Source organism: Panthera pardus, unplaced genomic scaffold (genome assembly GCF_024362965.1).
Source record: "Panthera pardus isolate Hobbes unplaced genomic scaffold, ASM2436296v1 HiC_scaffold_7, whole genome shotgun sequence".
In the NCBI taxonomy this organism is placed as follows: domain Eukaryota; kingdom Metazoa; phylum Chordata; class Mammalia; order Carnivora; family Felidae; genus Panthera; species Panthera pardus.
Window position 1 is genome coordinate 36,782,739 of NW_026527002.1, and position 18,067 is coordinate 36,800,805.

The window sequence follows — 18,067 nt, forward strand, 5'->3', positions numbered from 1 at the left end:
TGGATAAATGAATGTCATTCTAAGAAAGCTGATAAAAGGAATTGCCAAAAGAGCAGAGTAGCCCTACGTTTTCGTCCCAGTTCAAAACCTAGCTAAGCAACCTTGCCAAGTTACTTAATACCTTACTGTCAATTTCCTAATCAGTTCAATGTGTATAGTACTGCTTCACTGCAGAATTGCTATAAACAGAATGATGATATCCAGTAAGTGGTAGGTATTACTGCTAGGTTTTGGAAGATACTGTAGTTAAGAGAAGTGGAAACCTTAATTTAGAACAGGAGGGTAGAATGAGGTGAAGAAAAGATGCTCTGCACTCAGTGGGTGCTATTAAGAAGAGGAAATGTTAAGAAGGATGAGTCATGTTTGCATTTTGTGAGACTACGAAACTGTAAGGCCACGACACAGGCACAGCTGTCATATATGTAAGGATAAACTTCTAGCAGGAATATCTAGTCAAAAGTTTTCTATTTCAGCTTATAAAAAGTATTATAAATGTGCTAGAACCTATATTTAAATCCCAAAATAGAAAGAGTGGTTCTATCATCAACAGATTTTAGAAATCTAAGGAATCCAATGTCAAAGAGAAGTTTCACATTTTTGCCTTAAAATTGCATTAAGTTTTTTAAATGAAAGGATTAAGAATTTTTTTCCTGATAATCACTTCCACAGCTAAAAAAATTAAGTGCAATTCCTTTATTCCATGAACATCTCATCTACAAGGACTTTCCAACAACAAATTCTTAAAACAATAAAAGTGAAAAAATTAAAAATAATCTCTCATTGTTTAAGGTTGATGAACTGCATCAATGTCAACTTCCTGGTTGTGATATTGTACTGTAATTATACAAGATGTTACAATTAGGGGAAACAGGATGAAAGGTATACTGGATCTCTCTATATAATTTCTTAAACTGCATGTGAATCAACAATTATCTCAAAATAAGAAGTTGTCAAAAATTACCTTACACTGAAAGCAAAATAACAGGCTCTTACTAAATATGTACAGTGTTAGAATACAGTGACTGAACTTTTAATGTACCCAAAAGTATATCACAATCAAATCACTATTTACTCTCCAGAAGATTTCTGTAATTTTATTTAGAATGTTATGAATTCTAAAGTAGTAAAGTAAGAACAGAGGAAATTATGCTACAGAACCACAGAACAAAATAAAGTAACTGTATGCCCTAGTATCAATATACAGCACGTAAAGCTCAGCTATTAAATGAAAGGTCTTTTCAGATACACAAAAGACTGTTTACTAAATCCCGTATCACTGGTGTATAATGATCACTTCCTGTCTCTCCCACTCTAGGATCAAATGCCCAACCCTGAGTGACCATGAACCCTGGGAGAATGTGCAGTCAATGCAGAGTATTTCAGAATATTAACAGCCATACAGGAGGGCCAAAGAGTTCTGCTATTAAAACCATAACCATTTTCACACAGAGCTGTAGCCACTGTGAACAGTGGACCAATCTGGGATAGAAGAAAAAAAAAAGGCTATTAAAAAAATGAAAGCATGTAATAGCACAAGACTAGAGAAAGAAAATAAGAACATACCAGAAAAAACTAAAAATGAATACAGGAGGAAAGATACACTGCAAGGGAAATGCATTTCCACAGTGTAATGAAAATAATATAAATAGAGTCTAACTTTCTAAAGATTAAATGCTTATAGTATTAAGTAGTCTGAACACAAATTTTGGAATAGCCTGGAGCTAAAATAACATTGTAAATTCATAATACAAATAAACATACCTTTATAAAGAGATATAAATTTATTAAATGTAGTTAGGAAATCATCCCTTGGACTTCACCAATACCACATGAAACCAACGTGAAGTTCCACTCTAGTGGAAATTGCTAAGCAAGTAACTTACAGAATACATAAACCACTTGGTTCAAGTAACCTCTTCTGTAAAGTGACAGCTAATCTTTGATAATAAAGAACCTCCCTTTCTCTGAAGTTCTCAATTTGGCTAAACGGGATCTCACTGTCTATTCTTTCTTCCTTACTTATCTAATGCTAAATTTGTTAGGGACAGCAATGTGTCAAGCTTAAAACATTTCCCATACTCTCTTGTAGACTAAAGGTGAGGGATAGGGAGTCATGCAGACCATTACTAAATTCTGGCTAATAACCAAAGTTATAAAGTGAGGTTTCTGAAAGAGCTCCTTAGAATGTGAGGAGGAACTTAGGTGGAGAGGCCTTTTTACCCTGTCCCCTTCTCCACCTTGTTCTTCCTCCCTGGAAAGTTGACATGATGGCTAGAGGTGCCACCTAGTAGAGAGAAAAAGAGACACCTAAGAAATTAATACCACGGAACTTCCAAGCAGCTTTGGTTACCTACTTCTGGGCTTATTTTATTATTTTTAAAAATTTACATCCAAGTTAGTTAGCATATAGTGCAACAATGATTTCAGGAGTAGATTCCTTAATGTCCCTTACCCATTTAGCCCAACCCCCTTGCCACAACCTCTCCAGTAACCCTCAGTTTGTTCTTCATATTTAAGAATCTCTTATGTTTTGTCCCCCTGGGCTTCTTTTATAGGAACAAAAGAACCCTATCTTATTTAAGCCACTGATTTTAGAATTTTTAAAGACAGCAAAAGGAATTCTGAACTCAAAATGAGGGAGCATTTTCTGGGAAGAAAACTGGATGTATCAGAATCTTTGGGGATTTTGGTCTGGGTATCCATATTTTTAAAAAAGCTCACCAGCTGGGGTGCCTAAGTGGCTCAGTTGGTTAAGCGTCTGACTCTTGATTTTGGCTCAGGTCATGATCTCGTGGTTTGTGAGTTCCAGCCCTGAGTTGGGCTCTACTCTGCACTGATGGCATGGAGCCTGCTTGGGATTCTCTTTCTCTCTCTCTCTGTCCCCCTGCCCCTCACCACTCTCTCTGCCCCTCCCCTGCTCACATGCACCCTATTTCTCTAAAAATAAAGTTCAAAAAAAAAAAAAAGCTCACCAGCTGATTCTGATGCATCTGGTCCACAGAAAGGCATTTAAGATTCACTCAAAATAAACAAATAATGAGGATTTTCTCTCATAGGAAGATGCCAATATATAGGCTAAACAGGACACCTACTTTGTTTTCTCAACAGTAGTTATAGATTTACAGTGCTTGATACACACTAGGTTAACAAATACTTATTAAATCATTACACCTTCCAACCACTTAATCTTTATCCTTTTACTCAGTCCTGTCCTTATGCAGTAGCCATTTACAGGAGGGGAGTGACCACAACCATGAACAAGAGTAGAGCTAATCAACCTAAATGAAAGATCAGAATATTATATTTTTACTTCATAAGGTCCATGCTCTCACCTAATGACCTAACTATTCTACGGAAGAGGGCAACTTAGGCATAAAATACAAAATAATCTGAAGACTTTTCTTAGATCAAAGTGCTAAGACAAGTTATTGACATTCATGAAAATAGGATATTAAAGACCAAAATGAAAATAAAAATTCCTACTGATGTTATACCTGATTTATCTAACAATTTATTTCATAGTTTGTTTTACTAACTTTCTTCATTTTTGTATGTCTGCTTGCTCTATTAAGGCATCTCCTATACTTACCATCAGTGCCAAAGGTCTCATATAATAGTATAGTAATAATACAGCCTGGAACTATATTAATCATGAACAACAGTTTGTTGTCATTTATTATATACTGTCAAAGAAACACTATTTTTAATATTTACCTTATCCACCAACAAATCCTTACACTTAATACTGGGTGCTGAACACATGAACTTTTTCAAGGAAACAGTGGATGCTTCTACTGTCTTAAATTTCTTTTTAATCTTCTAAGTTTCTGTCTGTGATACTTCTCATTAAAAAAGGTTACTTACAGATATTCTGTTACTTTCTGGTATTGCTTCATCATAATTAAAAGTGCCATTTGTTTCTATATCCAATCTTGGCCTTTTCCTAATATTGACATCTTCCTCTTGTTTTTGAACTTTCACTCCAATTTCTAACTCTGATTTTGTGTTGAGTAACTCTTCCAATATTTCATCTTCAATGGCTAAATCATCAATTTCTTTTCTTTTTTCTGATCTTAGTTTGTCTGTAGAAAGAGATTCATTGGCAGAACTTCTCACAGTGGATTTTAAATCTGTATCTGTAAGTAAGTTATCTGGTTTCTTTTCCAGAAGCTCACTCTGAGATAGAGACTCTTCCTTATTTTTCCATACTGAGGGTGGAGCAGGTTGTGTCTGTTCTAACAGAGAACAAGACATTTCTATTCTTGCTGATTTGGGTGAAAAAATTTCTTGATTTTCTTCATCTCTTTCCCTTAGATTTAAAAAAGGAGAAAAGAAAACAAAACAGAAAATGAACGCAGCTAATATCTGGCAATATTCACTTCCCCCCATTTAATGCACAATATTCTTGATTTTATTAATATTACTGGGAATAAAAAAAAAAAGGACATCTGAAAAAAGTACATAATTCATATAGACTACTGCTTTCATAGGACTGCCAACCCAACAGCTAAAACAATAGGGAGAAGTCTATCTTCTCTGCTAAGGCAGCAGTAGCTAATAAATCAATGGAGAGGAAAAGGTAGGAAGATATAAAAATACAGAAGATTTGTCGCCGGGAAACAACGGCTTACTTTATAATGTAGGGAACTTGCAGGCAGGGAAAAATTACCTTGGAAATAAAACCTGATGGGTTAATGAGAGCTAATTCAAGGTAATAAGAGTAGCTCTATCCACAATACAGTACAGACTATACACTGCAAGTAATATGTGAATACATGGGGTGCCTGGGTGGCTCAGTTGGTCAAGCGTCCGACTTCGGCTCAGGTCGTGATCTCACAGTTCATGGGTCGAGCCCTGCATTGAACTCTGTGCTGACAGCTTGGATCCTGAAGCCTGCTTTGGATTCTGTGTCTTCCTCTCTCTGCCCCTCCCCAACTTAGTGCTCTCTGTCTCTCAAAAATAAACATTAAAATTTTTTTAAAAAAGTGACTATAAGAGTTTTCTGTACAATACTGTTTAAGTACTGAATAGTTTATTCATTTATATACTGTACTTCTAACATCCACAGGGAACATAATAAACATGTGGATCTCTGCTTCCCAAAAGTTTACTGAATTCATGCTAATTTGGAATAATCAAGGTGATATTTTAATAACACAAATATAGTATCAGGGTACTGGACAGATTTATCAAGAGGTTTCTGCAATAATTTAAGTAGTCAGAGTTTAAATCAGAGAGCTGGCAATACAAACAGATGAAAAAGGAGGAATTTAGGAAGCAATGAAAATAAGAATTACAATACTGTTTTGGGGGGGTAGAATAGAGAGTCAAAGATTTTGACAAAGTGAACTACTAATAGAAAAAATACATAATCGATGACAGAGGAGGAAAGATTTAGGTGAATTATTTGGGAAAACAGCAGAAAATTCCTGTGGGAAAGCAGAAGTGAGGTTTAAAGGTTAAGTGAAGGCCAAATATATTGATCATCTGTAATAAAGTCATGAAACTCTGAAGGTACCACATACAACACATAAAAAGCAGTAGTATGAAAATGAAAGAAGTCCTCAAAGGGGGCAGAGAAGCAAAACAACCAGAAGCTACTACTACTTCCGAGAAGACACTGTAAGGAGAATAAAGATTCAAGAGTTGAGTATACCAAAGGCCACTAGAGCTAGCAACTGTGTCAATGGTTACTTTTCAAGGACATCATGTCAAGATGAAATATTGCTGGTTAAGAATTATTTCATACAGCAATGGGAGCAGTAACAGTAATATCTTTTTTTGAGAAGTTTAATAGTGATTGTGAAAGACAAAAGGCATTTGCTAGAGGAAAGAACCAAGTCAAGGGAAGGTTTCAAAAAATAAAAGGGACAGATAGCTTTTGAAAAGAGAAGGACCTAGAATAATTAAAGGCACTGGAAACTGAGAAACTAACTGAGAGCATGGTCTTAGAGGAGGTAAGAGAAGTTGAAAGAATGAGGTGTGGGAAAGCTCTTTTTCAAAAGAAGCGTGGTAAAATGAAATGACAGGTAAGCTAAGCTATCTAGGAAAAAAGAATCTATCTACAATGACCTTAGTGAAGGAGGAGATTTGGACATTTCTGAAAGGGCATGAAGTCAAAGAGTCAGTTTTCCGCAGAAGCATTTTCAAGCAGAACACAGACTAAATGCCATTCTATAATCATATAACAGATATTAATATTTTTCAGAGACACAGAGGCATTATTTTAAAATATACCGTTTTTTGGTAGACGGCTGAAAGTAGTTTTTGATGGAGTTGGTCTGCTGCTGAGAAGCCCGATCTCTACTTTTATTTACACCTGAGAATTTATTTGGTGAAAGCTGATAGGTTGGGATTTTCATCCTAACCAGAGTATTTGATACTGTATTATTATCATTAGAGCTTATTTTGTGGGGTTCCTTCGCAGCGGATATTTCTTGTGAAGACATTCTGAATTTCTGTTCCACTCTGGAGATTTTGATTTCTTTAGGTCTTTCACTCAAATCCATGCTGTAGCAAAAGAAAAGAATGCAAGGTAAACAAGTGGATTTACAGCAATTTTTATCTAGAAACAAAGTCCTCTAAATAGTACTAATGTGATACAGCTTCAGAACATAATTATCTTTAGACAATAATTAAATGAATATATTTCACTACCTCAAGAAAGTCACTCCTTTTTCATCAAACCTCCCTAAAGACAAATGATAACTTTCTCTTCTTCATTCCTTACAGCACACAATGTCCGGCATACTCTATTATAAAAAACTACCATACACACATGAGTATCACCCTAGTATTCTATTAAAAATTAAACTAGGTGATAACCTAGGTAATTACTACTTTAAAATTTCAGAATTATTTTCATGCAAAAAAATTAATTAAAAAAAGGAAAATCAGAAAAAGAACAATCTCCTACAATTTCAGAATCATCTATAAGGAGATATTTAGATCCCCTTTAGAACTAAATTAGATAAATTTAGATTCACATGAACTGATATGGCTATATTCTACCCAGATGGCAAGAATATAGATGAACTAATAATGGTTATATTCCATCCAGATGGCAGTCCCTAGAATAGAACTCTATTCTCTACCAGAAAAATATTGAAAACACACACATGGTTCTACAATGTATGGTTAAACATATACTGCCTTTAATACTCTTATTTCACACACACACAAATATTCTTATTTCACAAAAAACAACTAAAGTGGTCATACAGATGACTTTCAAAACATTAATAGTTTCTCTTTAAAAAGTTACATCTAGGCTGGGGCACCTGGGTGGCTCAGTCGGTTAAGTGTCCGACTTCGGCTCAGGTCATGATCTCACGGTTCATGGGTTCAAGCCCTGCGTTGGGCTCTGTCCTGACAGCCTGGAGCCTGCTTCGGATTCTGTCCCTCTCTCTCTCTGCTCCTCCCCTGCTCATGCTCTGTCTCTCAAGAATGAATAAACGTTTAAAAAAAAAAAAAAAAAAGCAAGTTACATATGGGGCGCCTGGGTGGCTCAGTCGGTTAAGCATCCAACTTCGGCCCAGGTCATGACCTCATGGTTCATGGATTCTAGCCCCATGTGGGGCTCTGTGCTGACAGCTCAGAGCCTGGAGCCAATTTCAGATTCTGTGTCTCCCTCTCTGCCCCTCCCATGCTTGTGCTCTCTCTCTCAAAACTAAACAAACATTAAAAAAAATTTCTAAAGTTATATCTGACCTCAATATAACAAAAGGATATATTAAAGTTTTAAATATGATCCAATATAGTGATATCACAAATATCTTTCAATATGAATAGTTTATTATGGATTATTTAAAATATACTATCTTAAATGAAAAATACCGAAGAATATATAGAAGTTGCCCTTGCTCAAAAAAAAACCCCAAAGAACAAAAAAGGTCTCTTCAAATAGAGAACTACTAGAAAACTGTCTTTACGAACAAATATTAATTGTTTAGATAGCCAGGTAGAAACATAGAAAGGATCTCCAAGGGGCGGCTGGGTGGCTCAGTCGGTTAAGTGTCCGACTTCAGCCTAGGTCATGATCTTGCTGTTCCTGAGTTCGAGCCCCACATCGGGCTCTGTGCTGACAGCTCAGAGCCTGGAGCCTGTTTCAGATTCTGCATCTCCTTCTCTCTCTCTGCCCCTTCCCCACTCACACTCTGTCTCTCTCAAAAACAAACATAAAAAAAAAAAAAAGTATCTCCAAAGTTGTAATATTCAGATAAAGGCAACATTATACAGTACACATTTATTTCAAAGTTATTTCACCAGTCACAAAAAAAGTACATAATTCTTTTTGGTCTTCCACGTACATTTCTAAGAAACAACAAAAAAACTTTGTAAGACAGTGGTTAGCAATCTATGGCTTACAGACCAAATCTGGCCTCCCACTTATTTTTGTAAATTAAATTTTATTGGAACACAACCACACACATTCATTTACATGTTGTCCAAGGCTGTTTTCATGCTACAATGGCAAAGCTAAATAGATGTGACAGAGATCAATGACCCACAAAGCCAAAAATATTTACTCTCTGGTCCTTTATAGAAAGTTCACCAATCTTGCCCTAAAACATGACATCCCATTCTCCCATACTTTATCTCCTAAGAACTAATCTGCTAATGGCACTGACTTTACTTCTTAAATATACTATTAACTCACTGATAGAATTGTCTGTTAACAATGAAGCTTTACCATGTATCTGCTTGCTCTGATTCCGTATCAGCTACATATGTTGTAGTATTCACTGGGGCACTTAGCATTAGTTTTTCATTGACAGACAAGCCTTGGGAAAAGCTTGGCCCTGGAGTCATCTTCAATGCTGTAAATCACACAAGCAAAAGGAAGAATCATAACTGCTAGACACAAGATGAACATTTTGTCACTTAAAATGGTTAGACTGTTCCATGCCGAGGGAAGTAAGTTGGTAACATAGAACAGTTATCTTCAGTCAGTGGAGCCAACAAATACTTAACGAAATAGCCTAAAAGCAGCCTGTTGGCATTTGTAATGGGCTTATCTGCATCAAATCATTTTAAAGCTACACCAAATCCTTCATGAAGTATTATAATCTTAAATAAAAATAAAACCAACAAATTATAATTCAAATTATGCTTTAAGTCAGTAGGCCAAAAAATTGCATTTCTTCCCCACAGAAAGAATATCAACCCTACTTGGTCTACACAAATCAAAATTAAAGTGAGTTTCACTTTCTGAAGGAATACTATCTGAAAAAAAAGACATAAATAGTTTTAGGCACAAATTTTGTGGTCACTCCAGAAAACCATAATGATTACTTCATCTTTTCATTAATTAGAACAACAACTTAATTCAAGTGCCACTCTTCCAGCATACTTTTCTGAACCTCCCACACTGAATTAGGTAGCCTTCATTTCAGCTCCCATACCACCCTTTACATCACACTGTTAACTTTTTGCACACTTACCATCAGCTACACGACCTGCATTAAATTATTTAACCTCTCTATGCCTTAGTTTCCTCATTCATTAAATCTGGATCATTTCGTTTTGAGGCACAATGAATTGATACATGGAGAGCACTTAAAAAAATGCGTGGAAACAGTAAGTACTATGCAAGTACTGTATTGTATTAGCTGTTATCATCACTTTATATTACGCTTGTTTACTTGTTACTTTCCATTAGACTTGGAATCTCGAGAGTAGGAACTGGCCATTGTTCATATCTAAATCTTTGGTACCTGAGCAACGTTTCAGACACAGTGCATATAAATAAGTTAATGGAATTAAATTATTAACAGAAAATTTTAAAAAGTTGACATCTACTAAGTAAGTTAAATTATCACTTGTTAGGTCCTCATGACATAGGATGTGCTAAATAAATGTTTATTGCTGATTCCAAATTCAGGTATATAAATGACTTGTCACTTTCCTTATATGACCTCCTTAGAAGCTCATTGGCATCTCCTTAAACACACATATCCTTAGAATACATGTCAGCGTGCACTTCAGTTTGTAAAAAATAATAATTACAAATACTTACATTATTACCAAAAGAAACTGTAAGTAGAATGTAAAGATCCCAAATAAGTGATGTTTGTCAAAAAAAGATTTATAATGTTCTCCTTGCTAAAAATACTATATAGGAAGGAATCTGATTGGCTCACCTCTTTATTCCAAGTGATTAGATTATAGGTATATTACAAATATTCAATAAATATCTGAATTAATAAATGAAAAAATATGGAAGGAAGAAAGTAAGGAGGGGAGAAAGGGAAAGATACATAATTTTGTCTATTCCCCCACAACGGGTTATGGTGTAAAATTGTTTATAAGTCAGATGTCTAGGACTTGGAATCTATATAGACCCACCTATGTGTATTTGCAAGAAGTAATACTACTGATTGTAATATTGATTTTTACTCCTTATGACCCTGTTTCTATATGAAATGATACAATAGAAAAGGTACTAGTCTAAGTGTTCAAAACACCCAAACTTTAGGATTGGGCTGAACATGAAGTATTTACGGAACCTTATCTTTTCTCAGCCTTGAGAGCTCTCTTACCTTTTGAAAGTAAGACAGATTAGATGATCTCTAAGGCCCTTTTGGCCATAACACATTTCCAACAGTGGATGATAAAACTTTGTTGCTCCACACTGGCAAAGATAATCCTGTGTACCAACAATTTAGTTCAATTAAGGAAATATTCATACCTGGTACAAACAAGTACTATGCGTGGTGCTGTCAGGGAATCCAAAATTAGTAACAGATAATTAATCTAGTGGCTGAAAGAGGCATGGAAACTGGTTACATTTCAAAGTAAGAAGAAACGCTAACTGGAATGCAAAAAAGTTACGGTACAGAAGACACAATAATTCTGATTTGGAGAGTTATGGGAGACACAACAACTTAGAAAAACTTCATGAAGTAGGTAAGCATTTGTGGAATGAATCAAATTTTGAAGAGCAGTATTGACATTCTAGAACAGGGACCATGATGAGCAAGATCAAGGAGTGTGGAAACTATAAATAATATGACACATATATACTGTAGGGAGATGTATTTTTAAAAAGATGAGGATGGGAGAAAGGCTTTATCAGCTAAACTGCTGAGGGCTCAGAACTCTTGATGAAGGGCTCAGGGTTTTACTTCATAAATAGTGAGCTAGTAAAAGGTTTTAAGAAAAGGTAAGCTGATTCTATTGGCAAAGTGAAATGTTAACTGTAGAGAGGACTATGGAGACAGGACCATCATTGGTGCAATTACAACAGCCCTCAGGAAAATCAGACAACAGAAGGTTCAAATGGGGCACTGGCTGTTGAGAAGGAATGGCAGCAGACCTCGTGAGTAGAAGTTACAGAGAGAAAATTTCAGGTCTTGTTTTAGCTTTCTCTTTATGCTTGGCCTTACATGAACTTGTCCCATGTGTTTGTTTATTAACTGAATCTTGACCTTTAGAATATAAAGTTCACAAGAACAGGTATCTTGTTTTACTTTATTCACCACTGTATCCTCAGCACTTAGAAACAGTGTCCAGTACACGGCAGCTACAAATATTTATCAAATAAATAAACGGATAAAGGAGTGTTAAAAGATGGTGAAAATGGTCATCCCTGACAAGTACAGAGTAATATGCATACAGTCTATCATCAAGTTATGAATAAAGATGTTATAGAATCAAGAAAATAATGCTTTAATTACCTGTATTTGGCTGGCCGTGAGGATCACAGTAATTCTCTGTAGTCATGAAAATGACTGCCAATCCAATTTCTGCTTCAGGAATAGGTCTAAGACCCTGCCTGTGAAAATAAAACAGATTAAATATGATAGTATGCTGAAACTAACAACTCTTATTAAAGTGGTATCAAGTTGAATCTTTTTATTCCTTCCTTAAAGAGGTATCACAATTTTACAGTATGGAGAAAATTTCAAATACACTGAGTACTGGCCTACTAAATTGGGGCAATGCTACACTGGGCAAGCCCACCACCTTTTAGTAACTCGGTTATTTCATCTGGAAATAAAGACCTAGAATAAAGGATATAGAGACTTCCAGTTCTGAAATTCTGTAATTTTTAGAATTAAAAACAAAACAAAAACAAATAAAAAACAGTAATGCCCCAATGAAGCAATAAATTATTCTTTAATTTTTAACATTTATTTATTTTTGAGAGAGACAGAGAGACAGAGAGAGAGACAGAGCACAAAGAGGAGAGGAAGACAAGAATCCGAAGCAGGCTCCAGGCTCTGTCAGCATAGAGCCCGATGCGGGGCTTGAACTCACAAACTGCAAGATCATGACCCGAGCCGAAGTTGGTCACTCAACTGACTGAGCCACCCGGGAGCCCCTAAAAGAAATTTTTATAAGCAAACCTAATACTAGGATCCAAAGATAAACTTGAGAGACAGAAGACGGTAGACAGGGAAGGAGAGAGAAAACTACAAAGAACTATCATAAGCTGAATGTATACATGTTTTATAATTTAAAGTTTAGTAAATAAAATCATTTTACCAAATTTACATGTATTAAGCAAACTTATTAAAGAATCATACAGTGAACGGTACGTACCTTCTGTTTTCTGTGAATGAAACAATAACTACCATATAGAAACTCTACCTCAGACTTTAAGAACTATAAAACTCCTTTAAATGCTTATTGTAAAGATGTTTTAAGTGGTTGTAGTTTAAAAAGTCTTTTTCTAAAATTTTTTTTTTTTCAACGTTTTATTTATTTTTGGGACAGAGAGAGACAGAGCATGAACGGGGGAGGGACAGAGAGAGAGAGAGACACAGAATAGGAAACAGGCTCCAGGCTCTGAGCCATCAGCCCAGAGCCCGACGCGGGGCTCGAACTCACGGACCGCGAGATCGTGACCTGGCTGAAGTCGGACGCTTAACCGACTGCGCCACCCAGGCGCCCCTAAAAAGTCTTTTTCAAATGCTAAACATTTTGTTTACGTCCTAGGTTTATGTAAATAAAATTCAACCGTATGTGGAATTATGACAATACCATATTAAAATATATTTTTAAAGCAGAATAGGGGCGTCTGGGTGGCTCAGTCAGTTAAGAATCTGACTCTTGATTTCGGCTCAGGTCATGATGTCATGGTTCGTGAGACTGAGTTCTGTGCTGGGCTCTGTGCTGACAGTGTGGAGCCTGCTTAGGAGTCTCTCTCTGCCCCTCCTCTGTGTGCACACGCTCTCTTTCTCAAAATAATAAAACCATTTTTTGAAAACAAAAAAATTTTATGGGGCTCCTGGATGGCTCAGTTAGTTGGGTGCCCGACTTCGGCTCAGGTCTGATCTCACCGTTTGTGAGTTTGAGCCCTGCATCGGGCTCTGTGCTGACAGCTCAGAGCCTGGAGCCTGCTTCGGATTCTGTGTCTCCTGCTCTCTCTGACCCTTCCCAGACTCATACTCTGAGTCTCTCTCCCTCAAAAATAAAAAAACATTCAAAAAATATTTTAAAAATATTTAAAAAATAAAGTATTATAATCCAGTGATCACATATCTATTTATAATTCAGGTAATTCAAAATTGATATTTTATTACCCTTTTTTGAAACTGTAAATTATGTAAATTAGTTATAAAGTTTAGCTCCATAAAATAAAAACATTTTTTTTTAATTTTTTTTTTTAACGTTTTATTATTTATTTTTGAGACAGAGAGAGACAGAGCATGAACAGGGGAGGGGCAGAGAGAGAGGGAGACACAGAATTGGAAGCAGGCCCCAGGCTCTGAGCCATCAGCCCAGAGCCCGACGCGGGGCTTGAACTCACAGACCGCGAGATCGTGACCTGAGCTGAAGTCAGATGCTTAACCGACTGAGCCACCCAGGCGCCCCAAAACATTTTTAACATATAATTAAAAATGCTATACAGATACTACATCATCCTAAATGGGGAAACACAATCCTTTTAAAGTCAATAGTGAGATAAATGTGGCTACTAACACTAATTCAACACTACTCTAGAGGTTCCAGTAGGTATGAACAGAGAAAGATAGAAAAGGAGAGAAGTATCAGAGGTATAAGGCTCTAAAAAAAAGGACAAAAACTTTACTTATAGATGAGGATTTCTACAAAAAAAAAAAAAAAGGACCACAAATACATTAGAAATAAAGGGGAAGCTAACAAAGGTAACAGGATATGAGTAATATCTAAATGTCTACTGAATTTATATTAGAAAACGTAATTAGAAATAACATATTTATGTTCTACTTCCCAGACATATAATATCTACCAAAAAATATGTAGTACTGAGGAATAAATCTAATAAAAGGTACTCATGATGTCTACAGGGAAATTATAAAAATTGTTAATTCTCCCCAAATTGATTTGTAAATTCAATGGCATTCCTAATCAAAATCCCAGCAAGGTTTCTGAAGATGACTCAAAATGTATATGGAAAAATACAGAGCAAAGAATGGACAGGACGATTCTAAAGAAGAGCAGAAAGATTTACCATAGTAGATTATGAGGACTTAATGGATGTTATAGTAATTAAAACAATGTAGTAAATGTGGTGTTGGTACAAGAACAGACATACTGACCAATGGAATAAAGCCAAAAGCATCCCTATGCATGTATGGAACTTTGGTATAAAACAGAATCAATTCCAGATACATTAAAAATAAATTTCAAAAACAAAATATCAAAACACTAGCAACAAATTAGTAAAAAGCATAGGCGAATATCTTTTTAATCTAAGAACAGAAAGATTTAAGTTTTGTTTTTTTTTTTTTTTAATATTTATTTATTTTTGAGAGACAGAGAGAGGCAGAGCACAAGTGGGGAAGGGACAGAGAGAGAGGAAGACACAGAATCCGAAGCAGGCTCCAGGCTGTCAGCACAGAACCTGATGCGGGGCTCGAACTCAAAAACCGTGACATCATGACCTGAGGTGAAGTCAGACGCTTAACTGACTGAGCTACCCAGGCACCCCTAGAAAGATTTCTTAAAATACAAAAAGCACTAAGAAAGAAAAGGTTATTTAATGTTAATTTTTAGTATATTAAAATTAAGGGCTTTCATGTATCACCAGTAAAACGCTAATGACAAAGTGGTAAAAGATTTTGCAATACATACAAGTGAAAAAAGGAATAATATTGAGAAATATATAGAACTTATACAAATAAAAAAGGAGAGCATACAAATATGCAATTACCACATGATCCAGGAATTGCACTCTTGGGCATTTATCCCAAAGAAATAAAAACTTATATTCAAAAGAAACTTGTACATGTATGGTTATAGAGGTTTCATTTTTGACAAAAACTGGAAAAATGCAGATATCCTTCAATAGGAGAATGACTCAACAAACCGTAGTATATACATATATTTATACTTAACACTAATGAGCAAGAAGAAAGGATGAATGACTGATACGCATAACTTAGGTGAATCTCCAAGGAATTATGCTAAATAAGAAGCCTAGTCCTAAGGAGTATATGCTATAGGATTTCATTTATACGACATTCTTTTAAAAGACAAAATTTTAGAAGTGGAGAATAAGTTAGTGGTTTGCCCAGATTTGGGAACATGGAGTGGGAAGTGAGGACGGAGAGAGGAAGGGAGGGAGGGAAGTGGGTGTGGCTACAAAAGAACAACAGGAGGGATCCCTGTGGTGATGGAACTGTTCTGTGTCTTGACTAAGGTGGTGAATATATGAACCTACAAATGTGATAAAATTGTATAGAACTAAAACACATTCATACACACACACAACTGAAAAATCCATATTTAAAAAAATATAACAATTACACCACTAGAAAATGAGGTCAAACACATGAACAGCTATTTCAGAACAGGAAAGACAGATGTCCAATAAACATCAGAAAGAAATGTTTCTCACTGGTGATGAGAAAAATAGAAATCAAAATCATAAGACATGAATATACATCCATTCAGTTAACAAAAATGGTAAGTCTAAAAATATCAAGTGTTGAAAACAATGTGCATCTACTTGATCTTTTATATACTGTGGGTGGAAGTATAAAGCGGAAAAGAGTTTGATACCACCTCCGGAGGTTGAGTGTTCACATAACCCATGACCCAGCTATTCTAGCTACCCAGAATATTCCTAACTCTAAGAATATTCTCCAAAGAAAATCTTGCATTAAGGACAACCAGGAAATATAAAAAATGATCTTAATAGCAATGTTTACAATAATAAAACCAGAAATAAGGTATTTTTCAATGTGGAATAAATGAATGAACTGTGGTCTATTCGCACAATGAAACATATTTTACCATCAAAACAAATTACAGCAACATGCAACAAAATGGATGAATTCTTATTAGCAATGTATCAAGTGAAAAAAATCCCCAAAGATTACATGCAGTATGAGGACCAGGTTATCAAGTTAAATCAACTAAAACATACATACACATATTTTAGGAATATATTAAAAAACAATAAATCTGTATATAAAATGATAAGCAAAGGATTCAGGAAGATAGTTATCCCACGTAGGGGGGACAGTGGGCTAGGAGTATCCTATTTTAGAGGTAGGTTATTTTCAAGTACCTAGCTTGTATTTTGCAGAGCAGATTCTCAAATATTTATTATATAATTTAAGGGGCGCCTGGGTGGTGCAGTCGGTTAAGCGTCCGACTTCAGCCAGGTCACGATCTCGCGGTCCGTGAGTTCGAGCCCCCCGTCAGGCTCTGGGCTGATGGCTCGGAGCCTGGAGCCTGTTTCCGATTCTGTGTCTCCCTCTCTCTCTGCCCCTCCCCCGTTCATGCTCTGTCTCTCTCTGTCCCAAAAATAAATAAAAAACGTTGAAAAAAAAAAAATTTAAAATACTACTGGGGTGCCTGGGTGGTTCAGTCAGTTAAGTTTCTTGACTTCAGCTCAGGTCATAATCTCGCGGTTTGTGGGTTTGAGCCCTGTGTCGGGCTCTGTACTGACCACTCAGAGCCTGGAGCCTGATTTGGATTCTGTGTCTTCTACTCTCTCTCAAAAATAAACATTAAAAAATAAAAAAATAAATAACTACTTAACTAGTGAACAAAATTAAGGTGTATTAGTTATGATTCCATGATGACAGTGTATCATGAACCAAGGATTATGACTCATCCAATTTTGTGCAAAGCTGTGCAACAGGTGAAGAGAGGAAAAGGCAAAGAGGAGGAAAGGATAAAGAGAAGATAACTAAATTAGTAACAGGAAGAGTTCCCAAATTTGAGCTAAGATACTGGGAATATACCTTAGCAAGGACAAAAATCATTTCCCTTAGACTTTGAAATTTTCTTCACAAGGTATTTAATTTTAACCACTGATGTCCAATACCCACTTTTTACAACTAATCAATATAACTATGGCAGTAGCCAATCCCAGTGTTGCCTTGTTGTCTGAAATTCAGTTAATAGCTGGCTTTACTGGCCACCTGCCTGATCTAACTGCACGTTCAATGACTATCAGTGGCTTGGACTAAGTGGACACATGTTACCTTAAGTGTCGGTCTTTCTCAAATTATAAAACTGCCTTCCCTCCAAAACCAAATTGTAATGGGGCCAAATGTCACCATATGATGAAGGCACCAGCCTCTGATCAACTTTGTACTCTAGCTACTTTCTTACCTGGGGGTCACGGTACATGCTGAGAAGCAGTGAGATGTAATGGTGAAGAGCATGGACTCTGTATCCAGGCTGCCTGGGTTCACATCCCGGCTTTTGCTCACTCCCTGTGTTCTACCCCTTTTGTCTTATCTATACAATGGGTACCATAACAGTAAATAATACACAGAGTTGTGTGAGGATTAAATGTCTTTATATACGTTAAAACTCTTAGGACAGGATCTGCTATACAGTATTCTGTAAGCATAGCTTTCACTACTGCTGTTTTGCCTGGCTTTCAAAGACTGGTCATAGGTAAAGTATTGTCTAAAAGAGGCCTTCTCTTCTTTATGCTATTTAAAATAAACTTCTTCCCCTTGCCTTGTTATTCCACTTCCTTTATACACATTTGTAATTATCTGGTTACTCGTCTTAATCTGTCTTTCCCTCTAGACAGTAAGCTCCAATGGTGCCAGGGACCACAGCCACCTTGTTTACCACTATATTCCCAGTGCCTAAAACATATGAGAAC

General features: G+C 36.1%; 1 protein-coding gene across 4 annotated transcripts in view; it reads right to left on the minus strand.

Annotated features, from left to right (window-relative positions):
• Positions 1 to 18,067, minus strand: part of NBN (nibrin) — a 50,942-nt gene that overhangs the window by 13,550 nt on the left and 19,325 nt on the right. For all 4 annotated transcript variants that reach the window (XM_019453420.2, XM_019453418.2, XM_019453417.2 and 1 more), the window contains 4 exons: positions 11,679 to 11,776; positions 8,693 to 8,819; positions 6,238 to 6,510; positions 3,865 to 4,309 (listed from right to left, as the gene is read on the minus strand). In XM_019453420.2, the coding sequence (XP_019308965.2) occupies positions 3,865 to 4,309; positions 6,238 to 6,510; positions 8,693 to 8,819; positions 11,679 to 11,776 (943 nt within the window). The remainder of the gene's footprint in view (positions 1 to 3,864; positions 4,310 to 6,237; positions 6,511 to 8,692; positions 8,820 to 11,678; positions 11,777 to 18,067) is intronic.